Source organism: Trichomycterus rosablanca, chromosome 19, assembly GCF_030014385.1.
Source record: "Trichomycterus rosablanca isolate fTriRos1 chromosome 19, fTriRos1.hap1, whole genome shotgun sequence".
NCBI lineage: Eukaryota > Metazoa > Chordata > Actinopteri > Siluriformes > Trichomycteridae > Trichomycterus > Trichomycterus rosablanca.
In genome coordinates this window covers 12,964,506-12,979,745 of record NC_086006.1, presented here as the reverse complement: position 1 = coordinate 12,979,745, position 15,240 = coordinate 12,964,506, and the positions used below count along the sequence as shown (strand labels likewise).

The 15,240-nt window shown below is 39.6% G+C and overlaps 1 protein-coding gene across 2 annotated transcripts in view; it reads right to left on the bottom strand.

Annotated features, from left to right (window-relative positions):
• The window catches only part of prpf6 (PRP6 pre-mRNA processing factor 6 homolog (S. cerevisiae)), a 56,817-nt gene that overhangs the window by 17,850 nt on the left and 23,727 nt on the right, over positions 1 to 15,240 (bottom strand). For both annotated transcript variants that reach the window (XM_063015724.1, XM_063015725.1), the window contains exons 9-12: positions 5,111 to 5,273; positions 3,211 to 3,329; positions 2,920 to 3,138; positions 1,011 to 1,133 (exon numbers count right to left, since the gene is read on the bottom strand). In XM_063015724.1, coding sequence (XP_062871794.1) covers positions 1,011 to 1,133; positions 2,920 to 3,138; positions 3,211 to 3,329; positions 5,111 to 5,273 — 624 coding nt within the window. The remainder of the gene's footprint in view (positions 1 to 1,010; positions 1,134 to 2,919; positions 3,139 to 3,210; positions 3,330 to 5,110; positions 5,274 to 15,240) is intronic.

Below are 15,240 nucleotides of genomic sequence, written 5' to 3'. Positions count from 1 at the left end.
TAGCACACTTAGTCCACACTTGAGCTATAATATGTTCTTCTTTATGATAACCAAAATTGCATTATGCAAATACTGGAACTAGAATTACCTCAATTCCGTATGCTACAATGCAAACATAAGTCCTAAGATTTTGTTGTCTAGTTAATTTGCTGATTAGTTACTCAGCTTAATTAATTTAAACAAAGTGCAGCTGTATTATTAAGAATTATAATTTCTAATAATTTAGTTAATACTAATAATTTACCTTGCATTTACTAGTTGTGTCTTGATTTAAGGATAAGATTTACATTGGTAAATAAAAAATACAACATTATTCTGGTGCACTATGCAAGTTATTTTCTCTCAAGAATTATATAATCATCATTATATAATTATATAATCATCATTATATAATTATCTATCAACCACTCTCACACGTCTGTGTGTTACACGCAGATAAAAGCAATAAGAAGAGTTGTATCTATAATAAAAATAAGGCATAGTGTATACTGTTCTAAGCAAGTTCTAAGCATGATTTAAGCATGCATTTAAGAGCAAACATGACATTACTTGAAAATGTAATCAAAAGTGTTGTTTAGATGTTATCTACTTGAATTATTCTTTTATCAGTTATGCTATTTCGAAATTCTTTTCATGTATTAAGAATACTTAATACTTACAAACATTTAAAACATTTAGTTAATATAATAATCATTTAAAAACATTTAGTTAATAATTCATCCAACATTTATTTTAGTGCAGACATATCACCTACCAGACATAATAGCACCTACCATTCCTGACCTAAGCCCAATTAAGCTGCTGTAGCAAAACCTGAAACAAGCAGTTCATGTTCGAAAACCTAGCACTGTTTCAGATAAGTGTAAGTGTAAGACAGTTGTGTTGTATTTATGCACTTAGTTCCTATTAAATCATATTTTTCTTTACTCAGCTGAAACCAATAAGTGTGACAAATGTGCAATAAGAAATGTAATTAGAAAGGAAACATTTTACAGGACTGTAAAACTTACGCTGTCTGCATCCTCCATCCATGTGTGTTTACAGTCCTCCTCCTCGATTCCGATACCAATTACTGCTCTGATCACAGCCTGACACGTGGCCACACTGCCTGCTTTATCACATTCTTCTGCATCCTAAGTAAGAAAAAGAAAGAAAGGGGTGTGATAGTCTCAGCCCTCCTTATTCCAGTGTGAGAGAATTGGAGATGACTAGATTGGTGGCTAATGGAAGGGTTTAATAAATTTTACAGCATAACTATGTTGAAACAAGATATACACATTAAGGTCAGCTGTACTACACTTAATTATGTATAGGTAAAAACTAAGGGTGATCTAAAAGCAAATCTTCTTGCTGTGCATAGAGCTTTACAAACTCAGAGGACAACTTCTACAAGCACAAATCAGAAAAAATTTAAACAGTATGGAAAATGTACTTTGTAGCATTGTTATTCCTTCTTAACATTTCATATCAAGTGATGAAGTGTTACAGGTGTTATTTTGTCCCATTCTTCCTGTGTAAACACATTTTAAGGTGTGCAATAGCACACGGTTGTGGTCACATTTTTTTCTCTCGAAATTCTCCTCACAGTCTCTATTTGGAACAGATCAGGACTGTAGCCAGGGCAGTCCATTACCTGTAACCTCTTCCTTTGCAGCCATGACTTTGTAATGTGTGCAGCATGTGGTTTGTTATTGTCTTATTGAAAAATGCATAGATGTCCCTTAAAAAAGATGTCATCTTGAAAGTAGTATATGTTGCTATAAAATCTTAATGTACTTTACTGCATTAATGCTGCCATCTCAGTGGTGAAAATTACTGCTGACACAACCCCATTCCATGATAGACCCTGGCTTTTGAAATTGTTGCTGAAGGTTTGTCAATGTAATCCCCTGCCCATGCTGTTATATCAGCTATTGATGAATGTTCTTGATACAGTGCCATGAAATGGCTTGGAGATCACAGCTTAGGTTTGCACCCTTGCCAGACAAACCATGAAATGGGTTCCTGTCTGAAATGAAATAAGTCAAAGTAAATGTAAAAGTAAAAGTCAAAGTACCCTGTGTTATTTTTTTATTTTTCATATTGTCCCAACTTTTTTCTAATTTGGGGTTGCTTAAAAGTTTACTGCTACCATGCTAAAAAGACTCACAGTCAAGAAGCACCAATGTTGCTAGCTAGCATTACTTAAGCAAATGGCAAGAATGCATGTTAGCTGAGTTAGCTAAGTTTAACTTGCTTAAATGTATGTTTTGAAACATACAGTTAATAAGTTAATAATATTAATGTGGTGCACAAACTGTGCAACAATGTAACAGAAAACAAAATATTGTTAAATTTATTATGGGAAGGTATAATACACTGAAACAGTCAGACAACCACAATAAAAAAAAAACGTAAAGATGCCTGAATTTGTTAAGTATGGAATAGTATACAGTATGGAAGTATGGAATAGTACTGGATACAACCACATGTTACAAATGTTTCATTGCATCCCTGCTAAACTGTGTATTGCATCCTGCACGCCAATTTATCTTTAAAGCTGAACTGAAGATGAATAAATTGCATAATTGATTCATTTGCACACCAAATAAACAAATTAATTACCTACTAATTAACTAAAGACAACATTTTAGGAGCTATAATTTTTACTACGATACAGAATTCCAAATGTATTTTGTACAGTCAAATTGTATTAAACAAATTAACTTTAAAATGTTTGTATGTACTTAAATGCAGCAACGCTTACTGGTCTGTTACCTAAACTTAAGTAATGCTTGTAGTGACTATACTGAAATATGTTTTAATAGCTTTTTCACATACACTTTATTTTTCTTCACATTTTAAAGATTAAAAACACTTTATAAGATTAAACAAATCACAACTATATAACTATATAACTATATAACAGGCATGGCTAACCTGAATCCACTGCTCACGGTTAATCTCAACTCCATTGGCTCTAAGCGAGGTTATAGCTCTGTCAATAATCTTTTCCACCATCTGTGTGTTGCCATTGGCTTCCTCCAGCTTGGCAGCTGTGATCCAGATGTGCCGATCGGTGGGGATATTCTCACGTGCCTTGTTCAAAACACGTCTAGCATTCTCATAAGTCTCTAATCGGGCCAGAGCGAGCCAAAGCTGGAAAACAGTAAGAAAAAGTGTTACAGAGGAACAAAACACATTACTGGCCAGTTTGTAAATGAATTGTACCTCCACACTAGTTGGGCAGCACTCCACAGCTCTGCTCAGCATGATTCGGGCATCCTCGGGCTCCTCCAGTTCAACAGCCGTCTTCCAAAGACGCACCGACTTAGAAACATTCTCAAGAGCTGCCCCCCCCCACACACACACACTGCATGGTTACTCATGCTTGCATTCATAACTTTTTACTAAAGCTTAAAAACATATTAAAAGTTCCAGACTAGCAGTACCACATGAAGCACATGCGCCCGCAACCTCTGCAGCAAACATATGCATAATTTAATGCACAGGTACTTCATATTAAATTAACTTAAAAATTAAAAACAAACCATGATTGTGGCATGTGCAGCAGTTTAGACATGCTTTCTGTTATCCTCTCATAACAGAATTAACAGGTTAGGCCCTAATTTACTCATTAGAAAGGTCTAGAATTATATAAAGAAACTGTCAAATGAGGACAGAAAAGCATTCTCTAAATCAGGGGTACTCAAAAAAGGCGAACACTGATACAAGTCTGGACCTATATGCATTCTATTATGGGCCGAGTACAAATTCACAAAGAGAAAAAAAGACCCTCTCCTCTTGTTTCATAAGGTCTAATCACAGTGAACAGTGACATCACTGAGACATGCAGTAATGTCACAGTTGTCAAATAAATCATATTACACAGTCACTGTGATTGGACAGCACAAAAGAAAGGGAGAATTTTTTTCCTTCAGAGATTTTGAACTTGGTTCGTGATAAGAGTGTCATCAGAATTGTTTAACAATGGTAGGCAATTATTACGATTAAAAAGTAAAATGGCTTGTCCAAAATTACCAAGCACAATAGTCAACAGTAAAAAAAAAAAAAAAAAAAGAGAGAAATGGAAAAAAACTTGTTTATTCTCCCTGAGAGAAGAACAAAGCTGATGTGCTTAATCTGAAAGAAAACTGTGGCCATTATGAAGAGTGGTAATGTGGGATGCCACAATGAGACAAAAATGGCAAATAAAAAAAATAAAAAAACCCCACAAAACAAGGAGGTAGTAATCAAAAAATAAACAATCTAAAAGCATCATAAAATAGCAGTTATGGTTAAAACAATGACACAACAAAAGTGGGCAACATAGGCTTTACTTAGAGTGGCATGAACCGCAGGAAAACACAAGAAACCTTTAACTGATGCTGAAATAATAAAAGAGTAGGTTGATAGATGCCATGAACCAAGAAAACCAAAAAGTCGAAGTGACAGAAGATTAATCGAATTCCCTGTTCAGATTATATTGCAGCAAGACCAATTGAAGTTCTTCCTGAATATTTATTAAAGCAACTGAACCATTACATAAAAAGGCTAAATCCACTTCTCTGGCTGTGGACGAATCAACACTACACAAGCTTTGTGAAGATGTTTTAGGGCTGATAAACCCTGTGGCCACACAAGAGAGAAGAACCTTCAGCTTTGTAAAAATTTATTTGTGCAAAATTATTAAAATATATCAGCACTATAAGCTTGCAAATGCCAATGTTGATTGAGGGGAAATGTGAACATCAAGGCAGGATCTGGAGGGCCAGAAAGTGGTAGAAGACCAGTCTACATTGCTTGTACAGGCATATTCTGCATGGGATTACTAAAAAAAAAACATGCCGACAAACCTTATTACAAAGTCAATGTCTAATATATGCCAAACATAATCTAGGTAAGCTAGGTATAACTATACATTCTTGATAGTGTTGTGAACTAGTACTACTATTAGAACTCTTTGGGCACAGTCACTGAAGGTACACTACATTATTATTCAAGTGGCAGGGGATTCTGAAAGCAATAGGGAATTGGAAACGACTACATTCAGATATAAAGGGAGAAATGCAAAATTAAACATTAAAAAAAAAAAAAAAAAAGCAAAAAGGAAAGCTATTCAGTAACTAACCTTTTCTTAGAACCCGTTTCTTAGCCCTGATGTCAGTCTCAAGCTCAGCAGCTCGAATATAGATGCGCACAGACTGGGGTAAGTGACGCACTGCTTGTGCAACAACAGCCTTTGCTGTGTCTCCAGGCTGTAAGCGTGCAGCCTCCAGCCACACATCCTCACTCTGCAGAAAATACATACCACTGCAGAATTACAATCCAACCTTCAAAATTATTTCTAGCAAAACCATATGTAAATAAAGCAGAGAATGGCTACTAAAAACCCTAGATACAATTAACACATAATGTAATAGCTTATTTCATTATGTGCAAAAATCTTATTAGATTAGATTCAACTTTATTGTCATTACACATGTACAAGTACAAGGCAACGAAATGCAGTTTAGCATCTAACCAGAAGTGCAATAAGCAGAAAGTGCAGAATAAACAGTATTTATGATATACAGTGTATCACAAAAGTGAGTACACCCCTCACATTTCTGCAAATATTTCATTATATCCTTTCATGGGACAACACTATAGAAATAAAACTTGGATATAACTTAGAGTAGTCAGTGTACAGCTTGTATAGCAGTGTAGATTTACTGTCTTCTGAAAATAACTCAACACACAGCCATTAATGTCTAAATAGCTGGCAACATAAGTGAGTACACCCCACAGTGAACATGTCCAAATTGTGCCCAAATGTGTCGTTGTCCCTCCCTGGTGTCATGTGTCAAGGTCCCAGGTGTAAAGGGGGGGCAGGGCTGTTAAATTTGGTGTTTTGTGTACAATTCTCTCATACTGGCCACTGGATATTCAACATGGCACCTCATGGCAAAGAACTCTCTGAGGATGTGAGAAATAGAATTGTTGCTCTCCACAAAGATGGCCTGGGCTATAAGAAGATTGCTAATACCCTGAAACTGAGCTACAGCATGGTGGCCAAGGTCATACAGCGGTTTTCCAGGACAGGTTCCACTCGGAACAGGCTTCGCCAGGGTGTTAGGCGTCATATCCAGAGGTTGGCTTTAAAAAATAGACACATGAGTGCTGCCAGCATTGCTGCAGAGGTTGAAGACGTGGGAGGTCAGCCTGTCAGTGCTCAGACCATACGCCGCACACTGCATCAACTGCATGGTCGTCATCCCAGAAGGAAGCTGACGCACAAGAAAGCCCGCAAACAGTTTGCTGAAGACAAGCAGTCCAAGAACATGGATTACTGGAATGCCCTGTGGTCTGACGAGACCAAGATAAACTTGTTTGGCTCAGATGGTGTCTAGCATGTGTGGCGGCGCCCTGGTGAGAAGTACCAAGACAACTGTATCTTGCCTACAGTCAAGCATGGTGGTGGTAGCATCATGGTCTTGGGCTGCATGAGTGTTGCTGGCACTGGGGAGCTGCAGTTCATTGAGGGAAACATGAATTCCAACATGTACTGTGACATTCTGAAACAGAGCATGATCCCCTCCCTTCGAAAACTGGGCCTCATAGCAGTTTTCCAACAGGATAACGACCCCAAACACAACCTCCAAGATGACGACTGCCTTGCTGAGGAAGCTGAAGGTAAAGGTGATGGACTAAACCCAATTGAGCACCTGTGGCGCATCCTCAAGTGGAAGGTGGAGGAGTTCAAGGTGTCTAACATCCACCAGCTCCGTGATGTCATCATGGAGGAGTGGAAGAGGATTCCAGTAGCAACCTGTGCAGCTCTGGTGAATTCCATGCCCAGGAGGGTTGGATAATAATGGTGGTCACACAAAATATTGACACTTTGGGCACAATTTGGACATGTTCACTGTGGGGTGTACTCACTTATGTTGCCAGCCATTTAGACATTAATGGCTGTGTGTTGAGTTATTTTCAGAAGACAGTAAATCTACACTGCTATACAAGTTGTACACTGACTACTCTAAGTTATATCCAAGTTTTATTTCTATAGTGTTGTCCCATGAAAAGATATAATAAAATATTTGCAGAAATGTGAGGGGTGTACTCACTTTTGTGATACACTGTACATTATTTACAGTGGGTAAATAGCAGTGGGATGAACAGGATCTATAAACTACACTATAAACAAGATATGTAGCTAAAAACAATATACATATTAAGGTGCAAATTAATATTAAGGTGCTATGCAGGTTAAAGTGATTAAGGTGCTATGGACACGATCAAGGAATGAGTACGTAAAAAACATGGTAAACAGATGTATACAGTATATATGGGATTTATGTACAAATAAGGTATGTACCAATGAAATACTAAGCGGAAAAAGGATAAAAATGTTCGTAGTGCAACCTTGCCAGGAGGAGAGGTGTGTGTGTGTGTGTGTGTTGTTATTATTATGTTATTGGATGATGAGTTTATTACATTATCTGCAATTTATTACATTATACATTAATTATTACGTTATGAGCTGTTACACTTATAAATAATTGCTGCATTAATTTCAAAATAGTTTCCTAACCAATAAAGCATTACATAACATGGCTCCACAGTACTTGAATAAATTTACTGAGCACTAAACGTAGCATGTTTATTTTATTCACAAGATGCTGGCTTATTTTTTTTTGTTTCCAGAATTTGACAGCAGGAGGAGAGTTCCCATACATGGCCTCACAACTGTTTATGCAACAAATCATTACTGTGTTGGTTTTGGACACTCTAGGACCAGGACCATCTACCCTGGCTTTAGACAAAGGAACAAACAGCTTGTGGGTTCATGGTTGCAGAAATTTGTGGTGAGCAGAGATCTTGGGTTGATGTCATTGTACCTCATGTACACTTAGGTTGGTTGACATTACAGGAGGTGGTGCGAATGTAATGAGAGTGTCCTCATGGATGTGGTACCTTTTAGTTTTCCCTGTTAGCTATGATGTGATGATTAGGAATGCGGCCATTTCATGCAATAATCTGCACAACTGACTTCTTAGCATTATGATGTGAACCTATTATTTTAATTACACCTTTTTTATTGTGAGAAGGGAGAATGTACCTTTTTACCCATCTGAGGGTAAAACCTGTAGGTTTGAGGGTGCCATGCCAGCAATGCTGTTCATATAAGACTGTGGGTTGTGATAAGTATTTGTAGTGGCTGCACTCACAGATTTTATGAGCTAATTTTATTTTGACCTGTTTGATAATTGTGTATTTAATCTTTTTTTAATTTTTTTTTTAATATACTCGCAAGGTGTTTCCTTACTGCTTGGTCATTATGGATTTTCAAACTGGAATCTGTTAAGTTCGTTGCATCAATGTCCATTGTAAAAAGCAAATACAAATCCCATTCCATAAAAGTTTATTTTACATTATTTATTTTTACAAAAACAATAATCTGTGATTTGTTAAATGTCTTGAATTTATATTTGACAGATTAAATTAGAAAGATTTCCCATGTTTTTCACCATCAATCAACTTAACAGCACAATTTGAACAGTTATGCACATTTTTATTGCAAGAACATGTTTACCAATAAAAAATTAATAAAATTATGATGAAATTACTAATTCTAAATTATGTCTTCTCACTCAGAAATTAGACCTCAAGTCCACAGTTTTAGTTATTTTAATTTTACTTAACAAACAGCTAAGGGGGGGGGGGGGGGCAGTAAGGTGAGTAGTTGAGTTTATGTCATGGAGGACCCCCTCCCCCCATGGGCCCCAGTGCACCTGCATTGTGCGCGTGGAAATGCTCTTACTTTCACTATTAAACATATCCCTGAGTTCTACTGTAGTTTTTCTACGATTTGATTTCACCAAACGTTTAAGTGATCGCCGATCACGATCATTCAAGATTTTTTTCCGACCACATTCCTTCCTCGAAGATGTTTCCCCACTGTCCTTCCACTTTTTTAAAAGCGTTGGACAGTTCTTAACCCGATTTTAGTAGTTTCAGCAATCTCCTTAGATGTTTTCTCTGCTTGATGCATGCCAATAATTTGACCCTTTTGAAACAGATTAACATCTTTTCCACGACCACAGGATGTGTCTTTCGACATGGTTGTTTAACAAATGAGAAGCTACTCACTGCATCAGTTAGGGTTAAATAACTTGTTGCCAGCTGAAACATAATCACCCACGCAGTAATTAACCAATGGGAAGCTCTTACCTATTTGCGTAGTTAAATCCAGGTGGTGACCTTTTTTTTGGACAGGCAGTGTTTATATATATATATATATATATATATATATATTCATTGGACTTGAACTGCTTGAGTTTCAATAAAAAAACTGGAAAAATTGGGGTGTTCTAATACACTGCCTGTCCATATATATATATATATACACACTACCGGTCAAAAGTTTTAGAACACCCCAATTTTTCCAGTTTTTTTATTGAAACTCAAGCAGTTCAAGTCCAATGAATATATATATACAGTGTATCACAAAAGTGAGTACACCCCTCACATTTCTGCAGATATTTAAGTATATCTTTTCATGGGACAACACTGACAAAATGACACTTTGACACAATGAAAAGTAGTCTGTGTGCAGCTTATATAACAGTGTAAATGTATTCTTCCCTCAAAATAACTCAATATACAGCCATTAATGTCTAAACCACCGGCAACAAAAGTGAGTACACCCCTTAGTGAAAGTTCCTGAAGTGTCAATATTTTGTGTGGCCACCATTATTTCCCAGAACTGCCTTAACTCTCCTGGGCATGGAGTTTACCAGAGCTTCACAGGTTGCCACTGGAATGCTTTTCCACTCCTCCATGACGACATCACGGAGCTGGCGGATATTCGAGACTTTGCGCTCCTCCACCTTCCGCTTGAGGATGCCCCAAAGATGTTCTATTGGGTTTAGGTCTGGAGACATGCTTGGCCAGTCCATCACCTTTACCCTCAGCCTCTTCAATAAAGCAGTGGTCGTCTTAGAGGTGTGTTTGGGGTCATTATCATGCTGGAACACTGCCCTGCGACCCAGTTTCCGGAGGGAGGGGATCATGCTCTGCTTCAGTATTTCACAGTACATACTGGAGTTCATGTGTCCCTCAATGAAATGTAACTCCCCAACACCTGCTGCACTCATGCAGCCCCAGACCATGGCATTCCCACCACCATGCTTGACTGTAGGCATGACACACTTATCTTTGTACTCCTCACCTGATTGCCGCCACACATGCTTGAGACCATCTGAACCAAACAAATTAATCTTGGTCTCATCAGACCATAGGACATAGTTCCAGTAATCCATGTCCTTTGTTGACATGTCTTCAGCAAACTGTTTGCGGGCTTTCTTGTGTAGAGACTTCAGAAGAGGCTTCCTTCTGGGGTGACAGCCATGCAGACCAATTTGATGTAGTGTGTGGCGTATGGTCTGAGCACTGACAGGCTGACCCCCCACCTTTTCAATCTCTGCAGCAATGCTGACAGCACTTCTGCGCCTATCTTTCAAAGACAGCAGTTGGATGTGACGCTGAGCACGTGCACTCAGCTTCTTTGGACGACCAACGCGAGGTCTGTTCTGAGTGGACCCTGCTCTTTTAAAACGCTGGATGATCTTGGTCACTGTGCTGCAGCTCAGTTTCAGGGTGTTGGCAATCTTCTTGTAGCCTTGGCCATCTTCATGTAGCGCAACAATTCATCTTTTAAGATCCTCAGAGAGTTCTTTGCCATGAGGTGCCATGTTGGAACTTTCAGTGACCAGTATGAGAGAGTGTGAGAGCTGTACTACTAAATTGAACACACCTGCTCCCTATGCACACCTGAGACCTAGTAACCCTAACAAGTCACATGACATTTTGGAGGGAAAATGACAAGCAGTGCTCAATTTGGACATTTAGGGGTGTACTCACTTTTGTTGCCGGTGGTTTAGACATTAATGGCTGTATATTGAGTTATTTTGAGGGAAGAATAAATTTACACTGTTATATAAGCTGCACACAGACTACTTTTCATTGTGTCAAAGTGTCATTTTGTCAGTGTTGTCCCATGAAAAGATATACTTAAATATCTGCAGAAATGTGAGGGGTGTACTCACTTTTGTGATACACTGTATATATATATATATAAACACTGCCTGTCCAAAAAAAAGGTCACCACCTGGATTTAACTACGCAAATAGGTAAGAGCTTCCCATTGGTTAATTACTGCGTGGGTGATTATGTTTCAGCTGGCAACAAGTTATTTAACCCTAACTGATGCAGTGAGTAGCTTCTCATTTGTTCAAGTCCAATGAATAGCTTGAAATGGTACAAAGGTAAGTGCTGAACTGCCAGAGGTTTAAAAAAATGTAAGGTTACCCAAAACTGAAAAATAATGTACATTTCAGAATTATACAAAAAGGACTTTTTCAGGGAACAAGAAATGGGTTAACAACTTAGAGCTGTTCTGCAGCAGTGGAGGTTGATTAAGCCTTGAAAGCTGGTGCTACCAATTCCTATGGGTGTTCCAACGTTTCTTGATTACTTACAACCCCCTCTGTCTGCATAGAAGTAGTGTTGGAACACACTGTGGTACCATACCCTTGTGAGCATCATTTGAACAGTATTGTACTGCAGAAAGTATTGTGTTGCTATAAAAATGGCAAGAAAAAGGCAATTAACAATAGAAGAGAGACTGACCATCACAACACTTAAAAATGTAGGTCTTTCCTATAGAGAAATTACAAAGAAAATCAAGGTATCAGTGAGTACACTTTCCTTTACCATCAAAAGGCACTCAGAAACTGGGGGAAACTCTGACAGGAAGAGGTCTGGCAGACCCAAAGCCACAACAGAATCAGAAGACAAGTTTCTGAGAGTCAACAGCTTGCGTGATAGATGGCTCACAAGACAACAGCTTCAAGCACAGCTTAATAGTGGTCGTAGTAAGCAAGTCTCAGTTTCAACGGTGAAGAGAAGACTTCAAGTTGCAGGTTTGACAGGTCGAGTTTCAGCAAGAAATCCATTGCTAAGATGTCAGAATAAGAAAAAGAGGCTTGCTTGGGCCATGAAACACCGCCAATAGACTATTGAAGACTAGAAGAAGGTGTTATGGACTGATGAATCAAAATTGAAATCTTCAGTTCATCACGCAGGATTTTTGTATGGCATAGAGTAGGCGAAAGGACGGTTCCTCAGTGTGTGACATCAACTATCAAACATAGAGGAGGAAGCGTGATGGTCTGGGGCTGTTTTGCTGGATCCAGGGTCGGTGACTTGTACAGAGTGAGAGGCACCCTGAACCAAAACGGCTACCACAGCATTCTGCAGCACCATGCAGTACCCTCTGGTATGCGCCTAGTTGGTCAGGGGTTCATCCTACAGCAAGATAATGACCCAAAACATAAGTCCAAGCTATGCCAGAACTACCTTAGGAAAAAAGAACAAGATGGTAAGCTTGAAAACATTGAGTGGCCAGCACAGTCTCCAGACTTAAACCCCATTGAGCTGGTTTGGGATGAACTGGACAGAAGAGTGAAAGCAAAGCAACCAAAAAGTGCCACACATTTATGGGAATATCTGCAACAGAGTTGGGAAGAACTTTCTGAAGAATATTTGGTTTCCATTGTAGAAAGAATGCCACGAGTGTGTTCAGCTGTTATATCTGCCAAAGGTGGGTACTTTGATGAGTCAAAAGTTTAGAATACATTTTGGTGTATAAATTGATTTCATGATTTATTTTTTTAACTTAAATTGTTTTTTTTGTTCTGTCTTCATTTTAGAGTACAATAAGACAAACTGCATAAATTTCAACAAAAAACTGGAAAAATTGGGGTGTTCTAAAACTTTTGAACGGTAGTGTGTGTGTATATACAGTGTATCACGAAAGTGAGTACACCCCTCACATTTCTGCAAATATTTCATTATATCTTTTCATGGGACAACACTATAGACATGAAACTTGGATATAACTAAGAGTAGTCAGTGTACAACTTGTATAGCAGTGTAGATTTACTGTCTTCTGAAAATAACTCAACACACAGCCATTAATGTCTAAATAGCTGGCAACATAAGTGAGTACACCCCACAGTGAACATGTCCAAATTGTGCCTAAAGTGTCAATATTTTGTGTGACCACCATTATTATCACTGCCTTAACTCTCCTGGGCATGGAATTCACCAGAGCTGCACAGGTTGCTACTGGAATCCTCTTCCACTCCTCCGTGATGACATCACGGAGCTGGTGGATGTTAGACACCTTAAACTCCTCCACCTTCCACTTGAGGATGCGCCACAGGTGCTCAATTGGGTTTAGTCCATCACCTTTACCTTCAGCTTCCTCAGCAAGGCAGTTGTCATCTTGGAGGTTGTGTTTGGGGTCGTTATCCTGTTGGAAAACTGCCATGAGGCCCAGTTTTCGAAGGGAGGGGATCATGCTCTGTTTCAGAATGTCACAGTACATGTTGGAATTCATGTTTCCCTCAATGAACTGCAGCTCCCCAGTGCCAGCAACACTCATGCAGCCCAAGACCATGATGCTACCACCACCATGCTTGACTGTAGGCAAGATACAGTTGTCTTGGTACTTCTCACCAGGGCGCCGCCACACATGCTGGACACCATCTGAGCCAAACAAGTTTATCTTGGTCTCGTCAGACCACAGGGCATTCCAGTAATCCATGTTCTTGGACTGCTTGTCTTCAGCAAACTGTTTGCTGGCTTTCTTGTGCGTCAGCTTCCTTCTGGGATGACGACCATGCAGACCGAGTTGATGCAGTGTGCGGCGTATGGTCTGAGCACTGACAGGCTGACCTCCCACGTCTTCAACCTCTGCAGCAATGCTGGCAGCACTCATGTGTCTATTTTTTAAAGCCAACCTCTGGATATGACGCCGAACACGTGGACTCAACTTCTTTGGTCGACCCTGGCGAAGCCTGTTCCGAGTGGAACCTGTCCTGGAAAACCGCTGTATGACCTTGGCCACCATGCTGTAGCTCAGTTTCAGGGTGTTAGCAATCTTCTTATAGCCCAGGCCATCTTTGTGGAGAGCAACAATTATATTTCTCACATCCTCAGAGAGTTCTTTGCCATGAGGTGCCATGTTGAATATCCAGTGGCCAGTATGAGAGAATTGTACCCAAAACACCAAATTTAACAGCCCTGCTCCCCATTTACACCTGGGACCTTGACACATGGCACCAGGGAGGGACAACGACACATTTGGGCACAATTTGGACATGTTCACTGTGGGGTGTACTCACTTATGTTGCCAGCTATTTAGACATTAATGGCTGTGTGTTGAGTTATTTTCAGAAGACAGTAAATCTACACTGCTATACAAGCTGTCCACTGACTACTCTAAGTTATATCCAAGTTTCATGTCTATAGTGTTGTCCCATGAAAAGATATAATGAAATATTTGCAGAAATGTGAGGGGTGTACTCACTTTCGTGATACACTGTATATATACACACACACAATAATTCTGACCCCCACAGACCGGTTATGTGCCCATGAGTCACACAAATTAGTCCTGTCCCTGTATAAAAGACACCTGTCACAGAATCAGTTTCTTCCATTCAAATCTCTCAACCACCATGGGCAAGACCAAAGAGCTATCAAAGAACGTCAGGGACAAGATTGTAGACCTGCACAAGGCTGGAATGGGCTACAAGACCATCAGCAAGAAGCTTGGTGAGAAAGAGACCACTGTTGGCGCGATCATTCGAAAATGGAAGAAATACAAGATCACAGTCTATCACCCTCGCTCTGGAGCTCCATGCAAGATCTCACCTCGTGGGGTAAGAATGATTCTGAGAAAGGTGAGGTCAGTCCAGAATTACACGGGAGGAGCTTGTCAATGATCTCAAGGGAGCTGGGAGCAGAGAAATGCTGGATATGACCCCAAGAACACCATCCCCACTGGGCATTTCTCTGCCTTCAAACACGGCGAGTGGAGTTGATGCCAAAGAGCTCAATTTTTGTCTCATCTGACCATATCACATTCTCCCAAGCTTTCTCTGAATCATTCAGGTGTTCATTGGCAAACTTCAGATGGGCCTGTACATGAGCCTTCTTGAGCAGAGGGACTTTTCGGGCACTGCAGGATCTCAATCCATTACGGCGAAGTGTGTTACTAATGGTTTTCTTGGTGACTGTGCTCCCAGCTCCCTTGAGATCATTGACAAGCTCCTCCCGTGTAATTCTTGACTGACCTCACCTTTCTCAGAATCATTCTTACCCCACGAGGTGAGATCTTGCATGGAGCTCCAGAGTGAGGGCGAT